Here is an 18,028-nt window from a genome sequence, read left to right on the forward strand (position 1 = left end):
AACAAATCAGTCCTTTAGGTCCAATGTTTTTGTGTTTTAGTCGAATTTTAAGAAAGATTTTAAATCATAAGGGTTAAGAAGAGGGGTGTTAACACCCCTTTTAAACCCCTTAAGTCTTGACACCCCCTAGTGAACCGCTGTAATTGAAATTTAAAAATTTTGAAATTAATATTTAAACTTTATTTTATATTGACGACGTAAATTAATAAAAAAAAATCATTTCAAACAATTTTAAAATTTTTTTTCAGAGCCCTCATATTACCGAACCTACCAGTGTAAGGCGGAGAACCCCCACGGGGTTAATTTTCACGACATTGTCCTGGAAGAGGCGAAAGAACCTAGCCTCCCGCAGCAAGCCGTGCTGGATAAATACACTGCTACCACCCTTCAATACAGGTTAGTTCTTATGTTAGGCAACATAATGACGTCATTAAACATGATGGTATCTGTGTTTAGTGCCCCAGAAAATTGGGATAGATGTCACAGCTTTTGGTCTACCTATTCTATTGACGTCATAGTAGAGGAAAAGAGATAGGGAAGGGGGAAAGAAACCCCCTAGAATAGATATGGGATATAGGGTATTTACTGACGTCAATAGAATAGGTAGGCCAGAAGCAGTGACATCTATTCCCATTTTGCTAGGGCACTATAGATAGTTACGCAACAGAATGTAAGGATTTGAAGTGGCCGCAGGTTTTTTAATACTGTTAACAATCTTGGGGGAAGGGTGGGTGATTGTACAAATAGCATCACAAAGATTTGATGATTTTTTATTTCCACTTCGACTTACTGATAAATTTAATAAATTTTGGTGTATTTCATTAGGACATACTAACCGACATCAGAATAACATAAAAGTAAATTTGTTACTGAATAATCCTAATCAAATGTTGTTTTTTTTTTGGTTTGTTGATTAAATCGGCTGAAAGGCCCTTTAACCGAAAAATTATACATTTGCAATCCAATTTTTTGTATAGGTTTGTTTCGCCAACGGACATTGGAGGGCTGCCGATCGACTCATACGCCGTGGAATACAAATTTGTGTATCAAGATTGGGGAGCAGCGAGACAACGGGTTTGGCCACTTGGTAAGAATTCATATGCTTATTAGTGGCTACGCCCCCTAAAGGTCTCTAGGAGCACTTGAGAAGGGGGGAGTTGAATCCCAAAACTTTCTGGTAACGATTATAGAGTTGCTACGCTTTCTAAGTCGTACCTAATTGTTATAGAAATCATCATGCAAAGTTTTGAATTGATAGGACAATTCTAACCTGTTTAAAGAAAAAGAGCTAACCGTTACGGACGGATATTCGGTCGTACGGGCTGACCCTAATCATAGAAAAGCTTCGCTTTTTATGTATAATCTGTTTCTTTTTTAGATGTAAATGGACATGGATATATTCTAGAAAGTTTAGAACCGAATGCTACTTATGATTTAAGGTATTCACATTTTGGGTATGGTCCCTTTTATGGCAACGCCTCTTAAGGGGCATTTCTTCGATTTTTCACAGTAGCTTTTTTCCTATTTCTAGCCCCTGCGGGGCCAATTGACTAACCCTGCGTGGCAAACACCTTACCTAACCTAAAATAACCTATCTTATTCTTATCGCAAGAATTTTTTTCAAAAACTGTAAGATAATTAAATCCTCCAAAAAAGGAGTTCTATGATTCGTTCGTCTGTTAAGCTATAAGGGACATGGAAATTATATGGAGAAACTTTAATTTCTTTGTATCTGCAAGATGGTAAATTACACTGGTACCCAAAGTTTTATAACCACAACATCTTGTAAATCTTGTTTATTTAGATTTCGTTGTAAGAACCGAGTCGGGTGGTCGCCCTGGGGGCTTAACACCCAAATATCTACGCGACAGAGGCAGAGGCCAGAGATGCCTCTCCTTAGCATCAGAACAGAATCTGGGGAGATCCTCTTTGGGGATGTTGTAGAACTGCCACGGTCTAAGGTAAGCTTCACTGAATATGTATAAATCAGAATGGCTGCTAACGCACCTCTAATAATGCCGACAGCCTTGCGGTGCTGCCGCCGCGGCTTAATAGAAATTTTGGGCTTGGGCTCCATCTTCAAAAAAGCTACGTGGTCAAGGGTAGATGCGGCTTCTGTAAGCCACCCAGCTGAGGGAAAAGGCCTCTGGAAGCTGGCAGGTTAAGGTTGGCTTTGGCTTCTGCTGCTAAGCCCTGAAGTCATGTCGACATAATAACAGTAAAACGATTTACATGATAATTTTTACAACAAAAAAAGAAAAAGCTTTATTTTTATTATCATTCATATAAATATATTTTCTATTATTATTTTTACACAAAAAAGCTAAAATAGAAATATATTCATTATTCATTGTTCCCGAAAAAATAACTAATTTTATACATCATTGCTTAAAAAAAACAATTATTATATATAATTATATAGCACAGTTTCTCTATAAGTAAAGATTTGTCATTTTTTTTAAAGAAGTTGTATCAACTTTTTTGCTTTTTATTTAAGATAGCTAGCCGGTCCTTTCAGTAAGTAGTAGATGTAAAATTTTTCATAGAATTCAGGTATGCAATCGGTTTTTTTGTAGACCTCTTATTTTTTAAGTAATTTAAGTTTTTAAAAAAAATAATTAAGTCGGTTTTAAGGTACTAAAACGCAACAAAATAAAAGAAGAGAATAGCCAGTATAAACAAAAATAGTAAGATCTTTAATTTGACACCTTACTTTTAAAATTCTGTTGAGTAATTGTTGAAAAAATCTATTTTTTTAACCTCGGTTTAATCAAAACATTAAACCTAAATATTTTCTCATACAGACATAAAAAATATGGGTTCATATATACCATTAGAATGAGAAAAATAATATGAATCCATTGTAAGCAAAATTGAAAAAGTTTAAAAAAATTGTAATAAAAAATAGAAAAAATAAAAAAGTTATTTTAAGAATTGTAACTACTAAACTAGCCAATCACAAATCGCAAAAATTGACGAATCGGGAAGCTTAATCTATAAAATTAACCTATAGAATTGCCAGAAAAAAAGGAGAACGTTCATACAATATATACAATAGATACTACAATAAATATAGTGATATTAAAGAACATGTAAAGAATGAAAAATTATGAACAAATATGCATCAGTCTGTTTATAAACTTCAAAACAATGCAGTTAAAAATACATTATTGTTTCTTGTGTTTAAAAAATATCTGCTACATTGCATTGTCTTTTGTTTAGGTTTTGTTCAGGTTTGGTTCAAGCTAACCCTTTAAAGCCGAAAATTATGATTCTTAAAATAAACTTATTTTTTTTATTATAGTTTTATAAAACTTTTTCAATTTTGCTTAGAATAGATTCGTAATATTTTTCTGATTCTAAAGGTATATATGAACCCATGTTTTTTATGTCTGTTTGAGAAAATATTTTGGTCTAAAGTTTTTATTAAACCGAGGTTAAAAAAATAGATTTTTTCAATAATTACTCAACAGAATTTTAAAAGTAAGGTGTCAAATTAAAGATCTTACTATTTTTGTTCATACTGGCCATTTTCTTCTTTTATTTTGTTGCGTTTTAGTACCTTAAAACCGACTTAATTATTTTTTAAAAAAACTTAAATTACTTTAAAAATAAGAGGTCTACAAAAAAACCGATTGCATATCTGAATTCTATGAAAAATTTTACATCTACTACTTACTGAAAGGACCGGCTAGCTATCTTAAATAAAAAGCAAAAAAGTTGATACAACTTCTTTCAACGTTTTATGTCAATTTTAGTCCCGGGCTAAGAATACTGGTATTACTTTTATGATTTTGATTTTTATATTCATAGAAAATTATTTGTAATTTAATGCTATGCATGATTTTTCATTTTGTCTGAGAACCGGTTCTAATCAAGCGGATATTAATCGGAAAAGTTTTTAACATTAATTCAAAATTACTACTTTGATATTTGTTTTGGATATTGCCATACTTGTTTATTGGAGATTAAAGAATTATTTTTTGATTTGTTTCTTTTACCTTGGATTACAATAACAAGGATAATGATAACTATAAATAGCAAAGTTAAAATAAAATTTTACATTTTTTATTGTAAAACTTTCTAAGAAATGGAGAGCAATTTAATTCTATCACATATGTTTTTAAATTAAAACTTAATATAGAGGATTGTGGGAACCTATTTCTCTCCCCTCCCCCCCTATTACGAAAAAGTAAGTCCATCTGTCAGTCCGTCCGTCCGTAACGCTATGACAACTCAACATCTGCTATAGAACTCACTATGTCCGTTTGTCTATCTATGTTTTTTTGCTTCGCAATGCTATTGGATGTTGTCATCCTTGTTGTTTTCATTAAGATCTTGTAAACGACTGTAAATTATAGAATAACTGCAATTTCTACCTACATAAAAATATATTTATTATATTCTTAATCTACTCTTATTTACTTATTTATATTATTCTATTTTTGTGTGTGTAAGGAATAAATGTTCTTAAAACAAATGGTAGACAGCTCTCCGCGAATAGTAATATTAAATTTTAGGATTAGATACAGTTTTTTAACCTGGAGGGATCAAAGTTCCGTGCTAACAAAAATCAAAAATATAAAAGCGTTCATACAAAAAAATGGCTATAATACGATAGAATACATGATTATTAGGACCGTTTCTAATCCAGCAGATATTAATATATTTCAAAGCCATACTGGAAAAGGACTGACAAAGATTTAAAACATTATAGCTATTATATAGTGTAACATTAAATCATTGACCAAACAAGTTTTAATTAAATTTTAAAGTACACAATCTTTTAAGCCACCCAATGAGAGAATGTGTTTTTAAAACTTTGGTTCCAGTATAATTTACAATATAATGTTCGTAATAATAAACAAAAATAAAAAATTATCAGCAATTTAATGTTCCTCCATGTATGAACATAATTGTCCTTTTTAGTTTTTAGAATATTTATTCCTGTCCCTAATTTCTTTATCTTTGAGGTAGACCAAAGATGTAATTAAATTTTCTTGACTCCATGTCAATGTGTGTATGTGGGTGTTGTGTATGTGTGTGTGTGTTGGTGTTGTGTATGTGGTTGTGTTTGTGTGTGTATGTGTGTATGTAGGTTGTGTATGTGGGTGTTGTATATCTATGTGTGTGTGTGTGTTGGTTTCTTACTGCGGTTGTAAGTTAATGTAAGTAAGATTAACAAGAACGATTACATTTAATAGCAGCTAAGATAATATAATTATTTTAATTAAAGATTATATCCGCCCATTGTCAAGAATAATAATGGGTTTTAAAGACAGTAATTATTTATTAATTTAATAGATTAAAACCAGTTTTGTTAGTCCCAAAGGGTCCGAAGGCCCGGGCTAACAATGTAGCGGATATTAATCGGTTACGAAGCCATACTGGAAAATCAATTATTTGTACATTTTGCAAAACATTGTTGTAAGTTGTACGTAACGCTATTGGGAAATGCTTTTTTCTCGGTGGATATTGACGATAGACGGCTAAAATTTTTGGTAAAAATTTCCTGCATTCTTGAGCATCAATTGTATATTTTACTTTATCCGTCAGTCTGTCGGTAATGCTTAAAAGACATAGAAAAAATAATTTTTATTAGTATTTCAGAAAAGTTTCGTGATTTCTAAGCACTATCTTGCTTTAACTCAAATATCATTCTTGCATTTTCTCTTCTTCTCTCCACTGAATCTCTCTCTCTCTCTCTCTCTCTATCCAAGGAGGGAAAGGACATTGGACTTTTAATTATACTGAGCTGGATCTTTAGATCATTTCAATGGTGCGCCAAATCAGGGCGCGCCGAACTTCAGCCAATCACAGCGCGGAATTATTTAAAATGCTATGCTCTCATTGGTGGAAAGTTGGCTCACCCTGATTTGGCGTACCATTGAAATGATTTAAAGATCCAGCTCTGGTACCCAAAGTTTTTCTCATTTGTTGACTAAAAACATTGGTTACGGTTTATTAAATCTTGATATGTTGGTTTTGAAGAGTTTTATCAAAACTTTTCAACCAATAATTAAATGTATAGAAATAGTTTTTTTTATTAATTAACATATATTTATCTCCATTGCATTATTGCTGGTCAGTTTTCTGGTTCTTAGTCTCTACTCATTTTAAATTATGTCCTTTACACTAAGCTTTTTTCAAAAAAAATCTTTGCTGCCATTGGACGCACTTGTCCTTTTTTTCTGTATTTGTCTTATAGATAATAGAATTACCTTGTTCTAATACAAATATCTAATCTACTAAAGTAGTAAAGTAAAATGATATGTAGTAAATTAACAAATTAAAAATTATATAGATCTTATATGTTAGCTGATAGATAGATGGATGGATGGATAGATAGATAGATAGATAGATAGATAGATGGATGGATAGATATATAGATGGATATGTATCCACTTAGATAGATGGATGGATAGATAGATAGATGGATATGTAGCCAATAAGATATATGGAAGAATAGATAGATAGATGGATATGTATCCACTTAGATAGATGGATGAGTAGTAAGATAGATAAATATGTATATGTAGCTATTTAGATAGATGGATATAAAGATTGATAGATGGATATGTAGCTTTTTAGATAGATGGATGGATAGGTAGATAGATAGATAGATAGATAGATAGATAGATAGATAGATAGATAGATAGATAGATAGATAGATAGATAGATAGATAGATAGATAGATAGATAGATAGATAGATAGATAGATAGATAGATAGATAGATAGATAGATAGATAGATAGATAGATAGATAGATAGATAGATAGATAGATAAATAGATAGATAGATAGATAGATAGATAGATAGATAGATAGATAGATAGATAGATAGATAGATAGATAGATAGATAGATAGATAGATAGATAGATAGATAGATAGATAGATAGATAGATAGATAGATAGATAGATAGATAGATAGATAGATAGATAGATAGATAGATAGATAGATAGATAGATAGATAGATAGATAGATAGATAGATAGATAGATAGATAGATAGATAGATAGATTGGTAGATGGATATGTAGCTATTTATATAGATGAATGGATAGATAGATAGTTGGATATGTAGCTATTTAGATAGATGGATATATAGATTGATAGATGGATATGAAACCAATTAGATAGATGGATGAATAGATAGATAGATGGATATGTAGCTATTTAGATAAATGGATAGATAGATAGAATGTTGAGTATATTATAAAGTTTTGTTGAAAAACTTATCATATTATCTTTAAACTTTGCTTCTTGGTGTTTTTATAAAGAATTTACTTTTTTCCATATGATATTTAGCTTTTGAGTGAGGGGTTACAATAATTCACCTCTCCCCCTCGGGACTCCTATTCCCCCCTAAGATGAAAAAAAAATGTTTATAACGTTTCATTGGTTGGAATGTTTGAACACCTGGCCGTAATCATGTGTATGCATTAAACTTGGTGAATATTTCATTAATTATCATACTCAGGTGTGTCAAAACTTCCACATCAATATCTTTACCCCCAACCTCCAATTATAATAAATAAAATCACCACTTCTATAGATTTAATTTATTGTTGACAAAGTTTTAACACTACTAGTTTTTACCAACCAATCAAGAACTCGAAAAAGGCCTCAAAGTTTTTGAACTATTGAATTGGACATAGTTATTTCTCGCATCGTATTATAAACGGCTTTCCGCGGATATAGAATGTACAATTATAGGATTAAAACTAGTTTTTTAGCCCCGAGGTGCCGAAGGCACCGGCTAAAATAACTGGTTTTAATCTTATGATTGTACATTTTTATATTCGTAGAAAGCTGGATATAATACGATGCTAGACATAGTTTTTTCGTATGGAGGAAAACCGGTTCCTATCCACCGGATTCGAATGAATACGAGAAACATGTTTATTAAACTTTGTCCCTTCCCTCCCAACAAAACGTTGTGGGTGTTTAGTTTTATTGTAAAGCTATAATCATTTGCTTTTGGGAATCATTATAATAAAGTAAAGAGATCTCTGTGTGTCTGTCTGTGGGTATTGAAGGATTTCGCTTACAACTGTATCAATATGGTTCTCCTTTAAATGGAGCTTCTCATAGGTTTTGGGAAGGTTTATAACTATTTTGAGTGAGGAGGGTACCACCACCCTCCCAGGGGAAAGCGCCAATATTTTAAAGTGTCACTAGGCAGCGCCACTGTATGACTTACCAGACTTTCCTTCGTAAAATTTAAAAAAAAATTTTTAAAACTACAATTGAAAGTGGGGGGTCGACTTCCACCTCCCCCCTCCCAATCCCTCCGAACCTCAAGTGCCCCAGGAGTCCTCTAGGGGCGTAGTCGCTAGTTACGAATATGCCATGAAATTACTACATTGATATTCTGATTTTGGCGATTGTTTTCAATCGTTTTTTAGCGGAGATAAAGGTTTATTTTTTTATGACAGTGACAAGGTCAGATATTGTCACCCACCTTAAATATGAGTCACATATGCTTTCATTACAGAAAGTTGATGATAATACGTCAGCTAAAGCCTCTTTTGGTTAAAGCAACATGTCGAAATGAACTACTAACATTTTATTTTGTTGAGCCAATTCTACCTGGTTCGACTTAACATCAGGGAAGGAGGGGACATTGGACTGTAAATTATTCTGGTACCCGAATTTTTATATACACGTTCTCTTATTTGTTGGCTTACATCATTGGGGAGTTTTGTTACATCTTGATTGGTTAGTACAAACTAGCATCAGTTGTCAACTTCTCAACTAAATTTTAATCTACAAAAGTGAAATGTTTTATCGTTAAAGGGAACTGCATCAATTTTTTATTCATTGTCTAATCCCCTAAAATTCATAATATAACACTCTCTTTGTTCTAGTTTTTGGTTTTTTTTGCAGAAAGCTTGTCCTTTGCATAAATTAGAAACTTATTTTAAGATTATGAATATATTTACTAATTTTTAGAAGTGCAGCTAATCTATACCTTCTTTAAATACTTCATTTACGTGGTTTCACCCCTAGCCTTAAGAAGTTTTGTCTCTAACATGCATGGGGGTTACTCAACCAAAAATAAATTTTGGAGGGAAATTTGAAGGTTGGGGCTTTTTATCCCCCCCCCCCCCCCCCTCTACAAGAACATAAATTACTCCTTGGTATGACCAGTTGGTATTTTCCCTGAAAAACAGAATTATTTCGGTCAGGCAGTTTGCGAGATATTCAGCTTCAACTGGACTGACAGACAGCGTTCTATTTTGCATTATAGATTATGTAAAAGGACTATCAAAGATTTTGATCCACGCCAGATGTTTATTACCCAGGACTGTAAAGTATACTAGTTCCTAGAAGTTGGATTTTTTTTTAGAGTGATTGGATATATGCATAAATTTATCGCTCATTGTTCTATCCCCTTAGATCCCTGATATTACAAAACTTTTAATAGATCAGGAATATGTGTGTCTGTGTGCCCTCCATTCCGCATATCATCACATTCGCAAATAATCATCTATAAGTCTGTCAGTTTATCCGTGTTCCTTCTGCCTGACGCTTTAGATATTTGTAACCGCGAAACTATTCAGACTCTACTTCTCAATTAATATACATAATGGGCCAATAATGATTAGTAAAGTTCTAATGACTTGATATTGTGATCCTTGTGCGGTATCAATGACACACCCTTTGGACTTTGTATTTATTTTACTTTGTGTTTTGGTATATGCACATGGACATAGGGCAAATATTATATTAAACAAAGACATACTAGAAGCCCTTGCCCTTTCCATGTGGGGTTAAATCTCAGTATGACTCTATAAAACTTTACTTAACTTAACCCAAAATAAGAATAAAAAAAATGTTTGTTTTTTTTAATTTTCTAAATGGTACATATAGAAAATGAGGGAAATCACCATGAAATTTGACCAATGTGATCCAAACAAAATTATAAACAAAACATACTCGCATATCTGTTTTTGGAAATATTTGTTTCAGTTTTAAGTTTTGACCTAGTTAAACTATTTCCAATCCTAGTTTATAACTACAAATACAAACAAAATCAGGTGTGCATTAACTTCTGCATTCAGATCAAAACTCGCGACCATAGCCAAAAAACTTCCGCTCGTCGTCGAGGAGGTAATAGTTTCGGAACTCGGCTTAACACAGCGTCACAACTAAAGACGTTAAGAATGGTTCCTTCTGCTACTACGTAAGGTGTGCAACATTAGAGTTAGGGTAGGGGGAATGCCTTAGCCCAAAAACAGGCGCAACTCATTACCATGCACAGTTAAGACTTCTCAGACAAAGGTCTTGCAATGAAAGAGTTGGTTGTTTAATGGATGTTACTTTTCCTAATGCCCCAGTTGTTTGGACAGAAAAGGAGATATTATGATTCCATTAGTTATACAGGGTTGTTGGACCTGTCATTTGAGTGTCATGGACAGCATCCCCACCATCAGCATGAGGTAATGAATCATATCACATATTTTTCAGCATTGCTATTTCATCTCTTAGTAGAGCATAGGCCACGATCAATGGTTCTTAAATCTTCTTTGGAAGGGGCTCGTTCTGAGGCATTGCTGAGAGATGAGATTTTCTCTTCTTGAAGTTCATATAGGAGTTCTCTTCTTCATGTGTTTTTGGTCTATCTGGTTTTCGAGATATCACGTCAAGACACGCCCTTGTTATTTTTTTATAGAAAAGGTTCGCTTCAGAGTGTAAATAACAAACACTGTGTTTGGATAATAGTGTATCTATAATACAAAGTAGGTTGATGTTTGTCCGTCCGTCTGTCCCTTAAGATCTTGGTAACCACTAAACCGATTGGATTCTACTCTTCAGGGTATATACCTATTGGTAATGTGGTGGTTTTAAGCTATTTTCTTGGGGGGGTGGGACACCCCAACCCCCAAAAAACTAAAAATCCTCCAACCCCCATTTTTTTGCTAGGCATCAAGGCGTCAGCCTGAAGCAGAGCCTATTTTTAAAAAACAAATTCTATATAGGGGGGTTGACTTCCCCTTACCTCATAGGGCGAAGCCCCTAGAGGCTATGGGCGCTTTTTTCTTGGGGGGTGGGACACCCCCAACCTTAAAAAAAAACAAAAAAATCCTCCAACCCCCTTTTTTTTATAGGCATCAAGGCGTCAGCCTGAAGCAGAGCCTATTTTTTAAAAACAAATTCTATATAGAGGGGGTTGACTTTCCCTTACCTCATAGGGCGAAGCCCCTAGAGGCTAGGGGCGAAGTCGCTAGTTTGTTAGGTTGGGTTAAGTAAGGGTCTAGTTTCAGTGCCCTGCGAATATATTTAAGGAGGGGAGCAAGACAATCAGACAAGAGATAACAAAAAATAGCATTACAAATAACATTTCATTAAATTAAACACTTTTCATTAAATTAAACACTTTTAGTACTTCTAACCAAATATTACTACAATATTACAACAGCACAAACTAACCTTCATTTTTATCATTAAACACGTATCTTTGTATAAATGCTATTGTGTCTTTTTTGGCGAATCTGAATATCTAAATCTATCTATTTATATGCCTATCTATATTTATTGTCTTTTCTATCTATTTATGTACAACTACTACAAAATCTCTGTATTCATCAGAGCTAGGCAGCCGCATGGGACGAACCCCAATCTGTCCTACTTTGAGAAAGACGATTCCAGTGACGTCATATACGTTTAGGGAAGGGGGGAAGAAAATCTCTTCCCTTTTCTCCCATCTCTTTTGAAGAAATTTTCTTCCCCCCTTCCCTTTTTCTTTCCCGAAACGTATATGACGTCACTGAAATCGTCTTTCTCAAAGTAGGACAGATTGGGGTTCGTCCCGCCTGGAAGATTGAGGGTTATATATATCAACCTTTAATAATTTTTAAAAATCAGCTAAAAATGAAAGCCTGACCCAAATATTGCAATCCTCATTTAAAATTATTTCTTAGAATTCAAATTGGTTTAAGTTTGAGGCTTAGTCTCGGATGACGAGCGCCTGCGAGCCCTATTATTTATCTCTGTCTAAGCTATATATTTGAATATATTACTATTACTTTGTCTTTATTTTATTGAATGAATTCATAGTCAATCTTTAAAATTTGTATTAATCTATCTATCTAGAAAAGCCTCAGATTTTGACATTTTGGTGGCTGAAATTAAAAAAAAACACTAAAGCATATCTACAAAAAGAACACAGTAATAGTGTCTGACTGATTATGAAGTAACAAAAAAAATTAGCCAATGAGAGGCCACTATAAATTTTACCATTGGTCAATAGCGGCCTCTCATTGGCTAATTTTTTTTTGTTACGTCATAATCAGTCAGACACTGTGTTCCTACAAAAACATCTATAAAGTCGCCATGTGTCAGATGCAAATTGTAAAAAATCGTTGATTTTAATGCTTCGGATTGTCGGCTGATTTTATGTATCTGAAGATTCACTACAAAATATCAACTGGCGGCTAAAGTGACGGGATTTTAAAAAATCCTTTTGATTATGTAATGATTAGAGTAAAACAATAGAGATGGAATGATTTAAATGATTGTTTGTTCTCACCCTGTGGATCCTGTGCCGACTTTCAATTGTGTTTTTGAATATCAGCCAATAGCCTCATAATATTATCACAGCTAAGTCGTTACATAAGAGCAGAAAGCAATTTGTTGGCAGACAAAAAAAAGGTCATAAACACTGGATCCAGATAGCTGTCTGGGTTATACATCTTTACTTATACATTTATTATTTAACGTTTGTATATCAATTTCAGGTCCTTTGCCAATATTCAATTGGGTCTTCGATTATAAGCCAATAGCGTCATAAATATTAACACAGCCAACTCGCTACAAAAGAGCAGAAAGCAATTTGTTGCAAGACATAAAAGGTCCTCAACATTGGATGCAGATAGTTATCTGTGTTATACATTTATGCCGATACATTTATTATGTAACGTTTGTATATTATTTTCAGGATTACGAGGTGTCCTGGCAAATACCTGAGGATAATGGAGCTCCAATAGATTTCTTCAAACTCACTTATTTTCCAGTAAGCTTTATTTTGTCAACAAAAAAAAGAAATCTATAGACTTATTCAATATACATAGCACTAGCGGCTACGCCCCCAAAGGTCTCTAGGGGCATTTGCGGAGAGTCAAATTTGATAAACCAATTTATTATTTAAGCTTCATAAAAAGTTTTTAAAAACTAAATTTTGGGGGGGAGGATTTTTTGTTTTGTTTGGGGGGGAGGTTAATTTTTTTCTAGGGGCGATTTCTCTTGGAAGGATGGAGGTACCCTCCCCTAAAATAGTTATAAACCTTCCCGGGACCTATGAGAAGCAACCCTGTTAAGGAGAACCCGATCGGTTCAGCGGTTAGCGAGATCCTTTGGTAGGACAGACATACATCCTTTTACTTTATTATAAGGTTAAAGAGATTCAATCCAAAGGTTTAATTGATTTTTTGCAACTCAATAGCTTTTCCTCCGTTAAAATCAAAATTTAAAAGTAAAGAGAAAAAAGAGATAAGGAGAAAAAGTTAAACAAAAATAAAGGGATTGTCGCGAAAGAATGAGTATAAATGGATATACAACACAGAAAAGACTTAGTTATAGAGTAGTTCTGATATAAGATGTCTAAGCATTCAATATTTTTAGGTACACAAAAGAGGTACCAGTTGGGAAAGAATTGGTGACATCAAAAATGTAGAAATTCCTCACAGGTATAAAAAAAGAGTTTTATCCCTTTGTACATGATATCGTCAGTTTGACTGTCTTTTTGACTATCATTTTGACTGTCTGTTTGGCTGTCTGTTTTACTGTATGTTTGACTGTCCGTTTGACTATCCGTTTGATTGTCCGTTTGACTGTCTGTTTGACTGTCTGTTTGACTGTCTGTTTGACTGTCTGTTTGACTGTCTGTTTGACTGTCTGTTTGACTGTCTGTTTGACTGTCTGTTTGACTGTCTGTTTGACTGTCTGTTTGACTGTCTGTTTGACTGTCTGTTTGACTGTCTGTTTGACTGTCTGTTTGACTGTCTGTTTGACTGTCTGTTTGACTGTCTGTTTGACTGTCTGTTTGACTGTCTGTTTGACTGTCTGTTTGACTGTCTGTTTGACTTTCTGTTTGACTTTCTGTTTGACTTTCTGTTTGACTGTCTGTTTGACTGTCTGCTTGACTGTCAGTTTTACTGTCTCAGTGTCTATATGAATGTATGTTTGACTGTCTGTTTGACTGTCTGTTTGACTGTCTGTTTGACTGTCTGTTTGACTGTCTGTTTGACTGTCTGTTTGACTGTCTGTTTGACTGTCTGTTTGACTGTCTGTTTGACTGTCTGTTTGACTGTCTGTTTGACTGTCTGTTTGACTGTCTGTTTGACTGTCTGTTTGACTGTCTGTTTGACTGTCTGTTTGACTGTCTGTTTGACTGTCTGTTTGACTGTCTGTTTGACTGTCTGTTTGACTGTCTGTTTAACTGTCTGTTTGACTGTCTGTTTGACTGTCTGTTTGACTGTCTGTTTTATTGTCTGTTTGACTGTCTGTTTGACTGTCTGTTTGACTGTCTGTTTGACTGTCTGTTTGACTGTCTGTTTGACTGTCTGTTTGACTGTCTGTTTGACTGTCTGTTTGACTGTATGTTTGACTGTTATTTGACTGTTTGTTTGACTTCCTGTTTGACTCTCTTTTTTACTGTCTTTTTTCTGTAATTTTGACTTTTTGACTGTCCGTTTGACTGACTGTTCCTCTTAATGTTTGTCTGTCTATATATTTTTCTTTTTAACAGTTTGGATACCTGTCTGTTTGACTGTCTATATCTTTAATGTATCAAATGGTTTGTCCTTATTCCCAATGAATTGGAAGAGATATCCATCCATTTTCAGGGTCACAGGACAGATAATCAGTTGAATAAATTGTTTTATTTGACTCTTGTAATGATTTTTTTCGAAGCAGCCTAATAAAAAATGACGTCATACAATACAAATGACCAATGATATTGACCAATATTGAACGTATTGTGTGGCGTCATTTTTTATTAGACAATATAAGCTTCTGCATTTCTTTCATGTCTCAATTCCATTGTTTTTTTCCCCACCATACATTGTTCTTAATCCCTGTTGAATGTCTTTCCCAGTCCCTGATCACCTTTAAGTTTACACACAGTCGAGTCCTCCAATTCAAACAAGGATGGGTTATTTTAAAGTTAAGAATAGAAAAAATATAAATTGAAAGCTAAATAAGTGTTTAAAAGAAAATGGGATCAATAAGGCTTATTAAAATGTTAACAATAACCTATGTATATGTTTTAATTAGATTTTTTCATACTAGTCACTGTGATAATCTATATTTACTAAATTTTTGGGCCTAAGGCCAAAACTAAATGTTTAGATTGTTCCACCAAATGTTTCTTCAGAACACCCCTCCCTTATCTCTTGGTTCTAGGATTAACTTTTAATGTGAATGAATGTAATTAATTTCGAAGTCAAACTGCAGGATTCAGAGAGTTCGATGCTTAAAAAAATATATTTAAAGAATTTTGATATTTGTGCTGGTGCTTTAACAATAATAGTTTCTGATATACGATTTCAGAGTCAAGCTGTAGGATTCAGAAGGTTGGATCCTTAAAAACAGACCTAATTAGAATGCAGCCCACCCCCTAAAATTCATATTTGTAGTCAATGGCTTAGAAAAATTTATAGAATCTAAGGATGTACATTTTTCAATTTAATTAAATTTTGATCCCTAAAAACTTGGACTTTTGAAACTATCAAGACTTTGCAGAAAAAAACTGTGTTTAGAAAAACTAAAAAAAATAAGGCTAATAAATCCATTTGACCGTAAAGACCGGACTTTGTGAAAATAAAATAAAACTGGTAGACACATAAAAACTGAAACTCGGATATTTTACATTTTACCTATTTTACCTTTTATTCCGTTTTATTTACAGTTTTCCCTATTAGATTTACAATTGGTATAGGTATTGCAGCTTTGATCTTAAATTAAAACAGAAGCTTAATGTTTTATAATTAACAAACATTAGAACAAGGTGGAAAAAAGACTGAAACTTATAAAGGATTACAAACATATTTGTTGATGTGTTTGTCTAATGCTAACAAAACTTAAAGGATCAAATATTTTCTTGCCTTCCATATCCTAACTATAGAGTAGTTGCGCTGAAAATAATTATAAAATTGCTAAAGAAACATGAATGACAAAATTTATAAGCAGCGAAACACAATAAAAGTCACAAATGGACAAACAGACAAAGTGAATTATAGAGCAGATTTTCAGTTGTCATTAAAAAAGGGTGGGACATAAGAAGAACGGGTTGGTCTTTTGTACCAAGAAAGTCATAAATTAGATGCATATTGGTATCTTCACCGGGGCTGAGAAAAACAGGCGGACGGGTAGAAAAATGAATTATAGAGTAGCTTCACTACTGAAAAAAAAGACTGAATGTCAAAGAGAAAAAAGTAAAAAGATAAAAAAAAAGACTAAAATTGTCAAAGAAAGACGAGACTTCTCTTTTAATCAAGAAATTACATCCTAACTTTTACAAAGAGAGGCAATTGATACAGACTAGAATTTAAACAAAGACAATTATTTCCAGTAGCAGCGAAATATTTTTGTAGAATTTGTAATAAAAACAAATTGTTATGTAAAAAAATATTAAACTGTTTTATGGTCATTATTAAAATAGCGTCAGGTGTTGAACACAGAATAATTACTTATATTCTAGGATGACTGATAAACATATAGGCTGGATTATAACTGGTTCTGAGCCATACTAAAAAGTCATGTATCGCATATAGACAATTTTATACATGTGATGTGATAATAATACAAATAATTGTGATTAATACCAGTTTTGATAGCCCAGGCAAACGGGGCTAACAAAACTGGAATGAATTTCATTCAAAATCTGCGGAAAGCTGTCTATATACGATGCGTAAATAAATATAAATTTAATGTTTAGGGGAAATGTACGGTGGGGTCTTCAGCTCGACTATCAAGATACTTTCTATCAGGTAACATTTATTCATGTTTTGTTGCAAATAATGAATATATTCAGGAAGTAAGGGAGGGGACAATGGGCAATTAATTCAATTTAAGAGGGTTCGCTGAAAAGCAATGAAAACCAGATTTATCAAGAAAATTTTACCAAAATTGTAAAGGGATCATGGTAACCTAATTTAGAACAAAATTAGTTCTAAGAAAAAAATCATTTACTTGAAAACTAAATTATCAACACATCACAATGTAGTAAACATTCTGTAATTAATCACTAGAAAAATCTTGTTTAGAACTACCTCAACCCTTCAGATATATTTATAACTGACCCCTAAACTCAAGCGGTTCTTAGATTATTTAATACATAAATATCACAGTAGAGTTTCTATACATGAAAAGACATTTTCTTGGGAAAAAATATTTGTTAAAACCAGCGATAAATAACAAACTTTTCTGTCTGCATATTCAAAACTAGCTCAGCTAGTTAGCGGGGCATTGATGCGCAAGTCCCCAAAATCAGTAAGAATCCGCTGTATTCGTGCACATTCCCTTTAAGCCAGTCCCCAAAGTCTGAGACTCCTTAAAAATTGAATATTCGATCCATTGTCCCCTCCCTTACTCCCTGGAATATATTATTAATTGGATCTTACACCTCTTTTTCACGTTCTCTAATAAAGTGAAACTCGTAGCGGGCTAAAATAACATGTTGTCCAAACCCTTACCCCATCCCCTCAACTCTTACAGAATGAACGAACTCATCAATAACCGAGTTACATGTTAGCAACCTAAATTGGCGACATTTTTTCCTATGTCATAATATCCACTTATCTTCTATTTCCCTTTTTGGAAATAACATTAGAATTGTTCAAAAAGAGAAATTTGCTTTTTGAAAAATGTTAGGTAAAACATATGTTATATAGGTGTTTTATGTTTCATACTTGATGGGTTTTAGCCAATAGTTAAACAGGAATAAAATTAAACTATTAACTAATTGCTATTTCAACTAATGAAAAGGGTTAACGTTTCAGTATCTCACCCCCACCCCACCCCAC

General features: G+C 33.3%; 1 protein-coding gene across 3 annotated transcripts in view; it reads left to right on the plus strand.

The window, feature by feature from the left end:
* LOC145331004 (fasciclin-2-like) overlaps positions 1–18,028 on the plus strand; it is a 91,650-nt gene that overhangs the window by 69,606 nt on the left and 4,016 nt on the right. For all 3 annotated transcript variants that reach the window (XM_080175595.1, XM_080175597.1, XM_080175596.1), the window contains 7 exons: positions 249–396; positions 978–1,087; positions 1,379–1,439; positions 1,805–1,961; positions 12,943–13,017; positions 13,626–13,690; positions 16,942–16,993. In XM_080175595.1, the coding sequence (XP_080031721.1) occupies positions 249–396; positions 978–1,087; positions 1,379–1,439; positions 1,805–1,961; positions 12,943–13,017; positions 13,626–13,690; positions 16,942–16,993 (668 nt within the window). The remainder of the gene's footprint in view (positions 1–248; positions 397–977; positions 1,088–1,378; positions 1,440–1,804; positions 1,962–12,942; positions 13,018–13,625; positions 13,691–16,941; positions 16,994–18,028) is intronic.

Source organism: Acartia tonsa, chromosome 11 (genome assembly GCF_053477335.1).
Source record: "Acartia tonsa isolate MP-2025a chromosome 11, ASM5347733v1, whole genome shotgun sequence".
In the NCBI taxonomy this organism is placed as follows: domain Eukaryota; kingdom Metazoa; phylum Arthropoda; class Copepoda; order Calanoida; family Acartiidae; genus Acartia; species Acartia tonsa.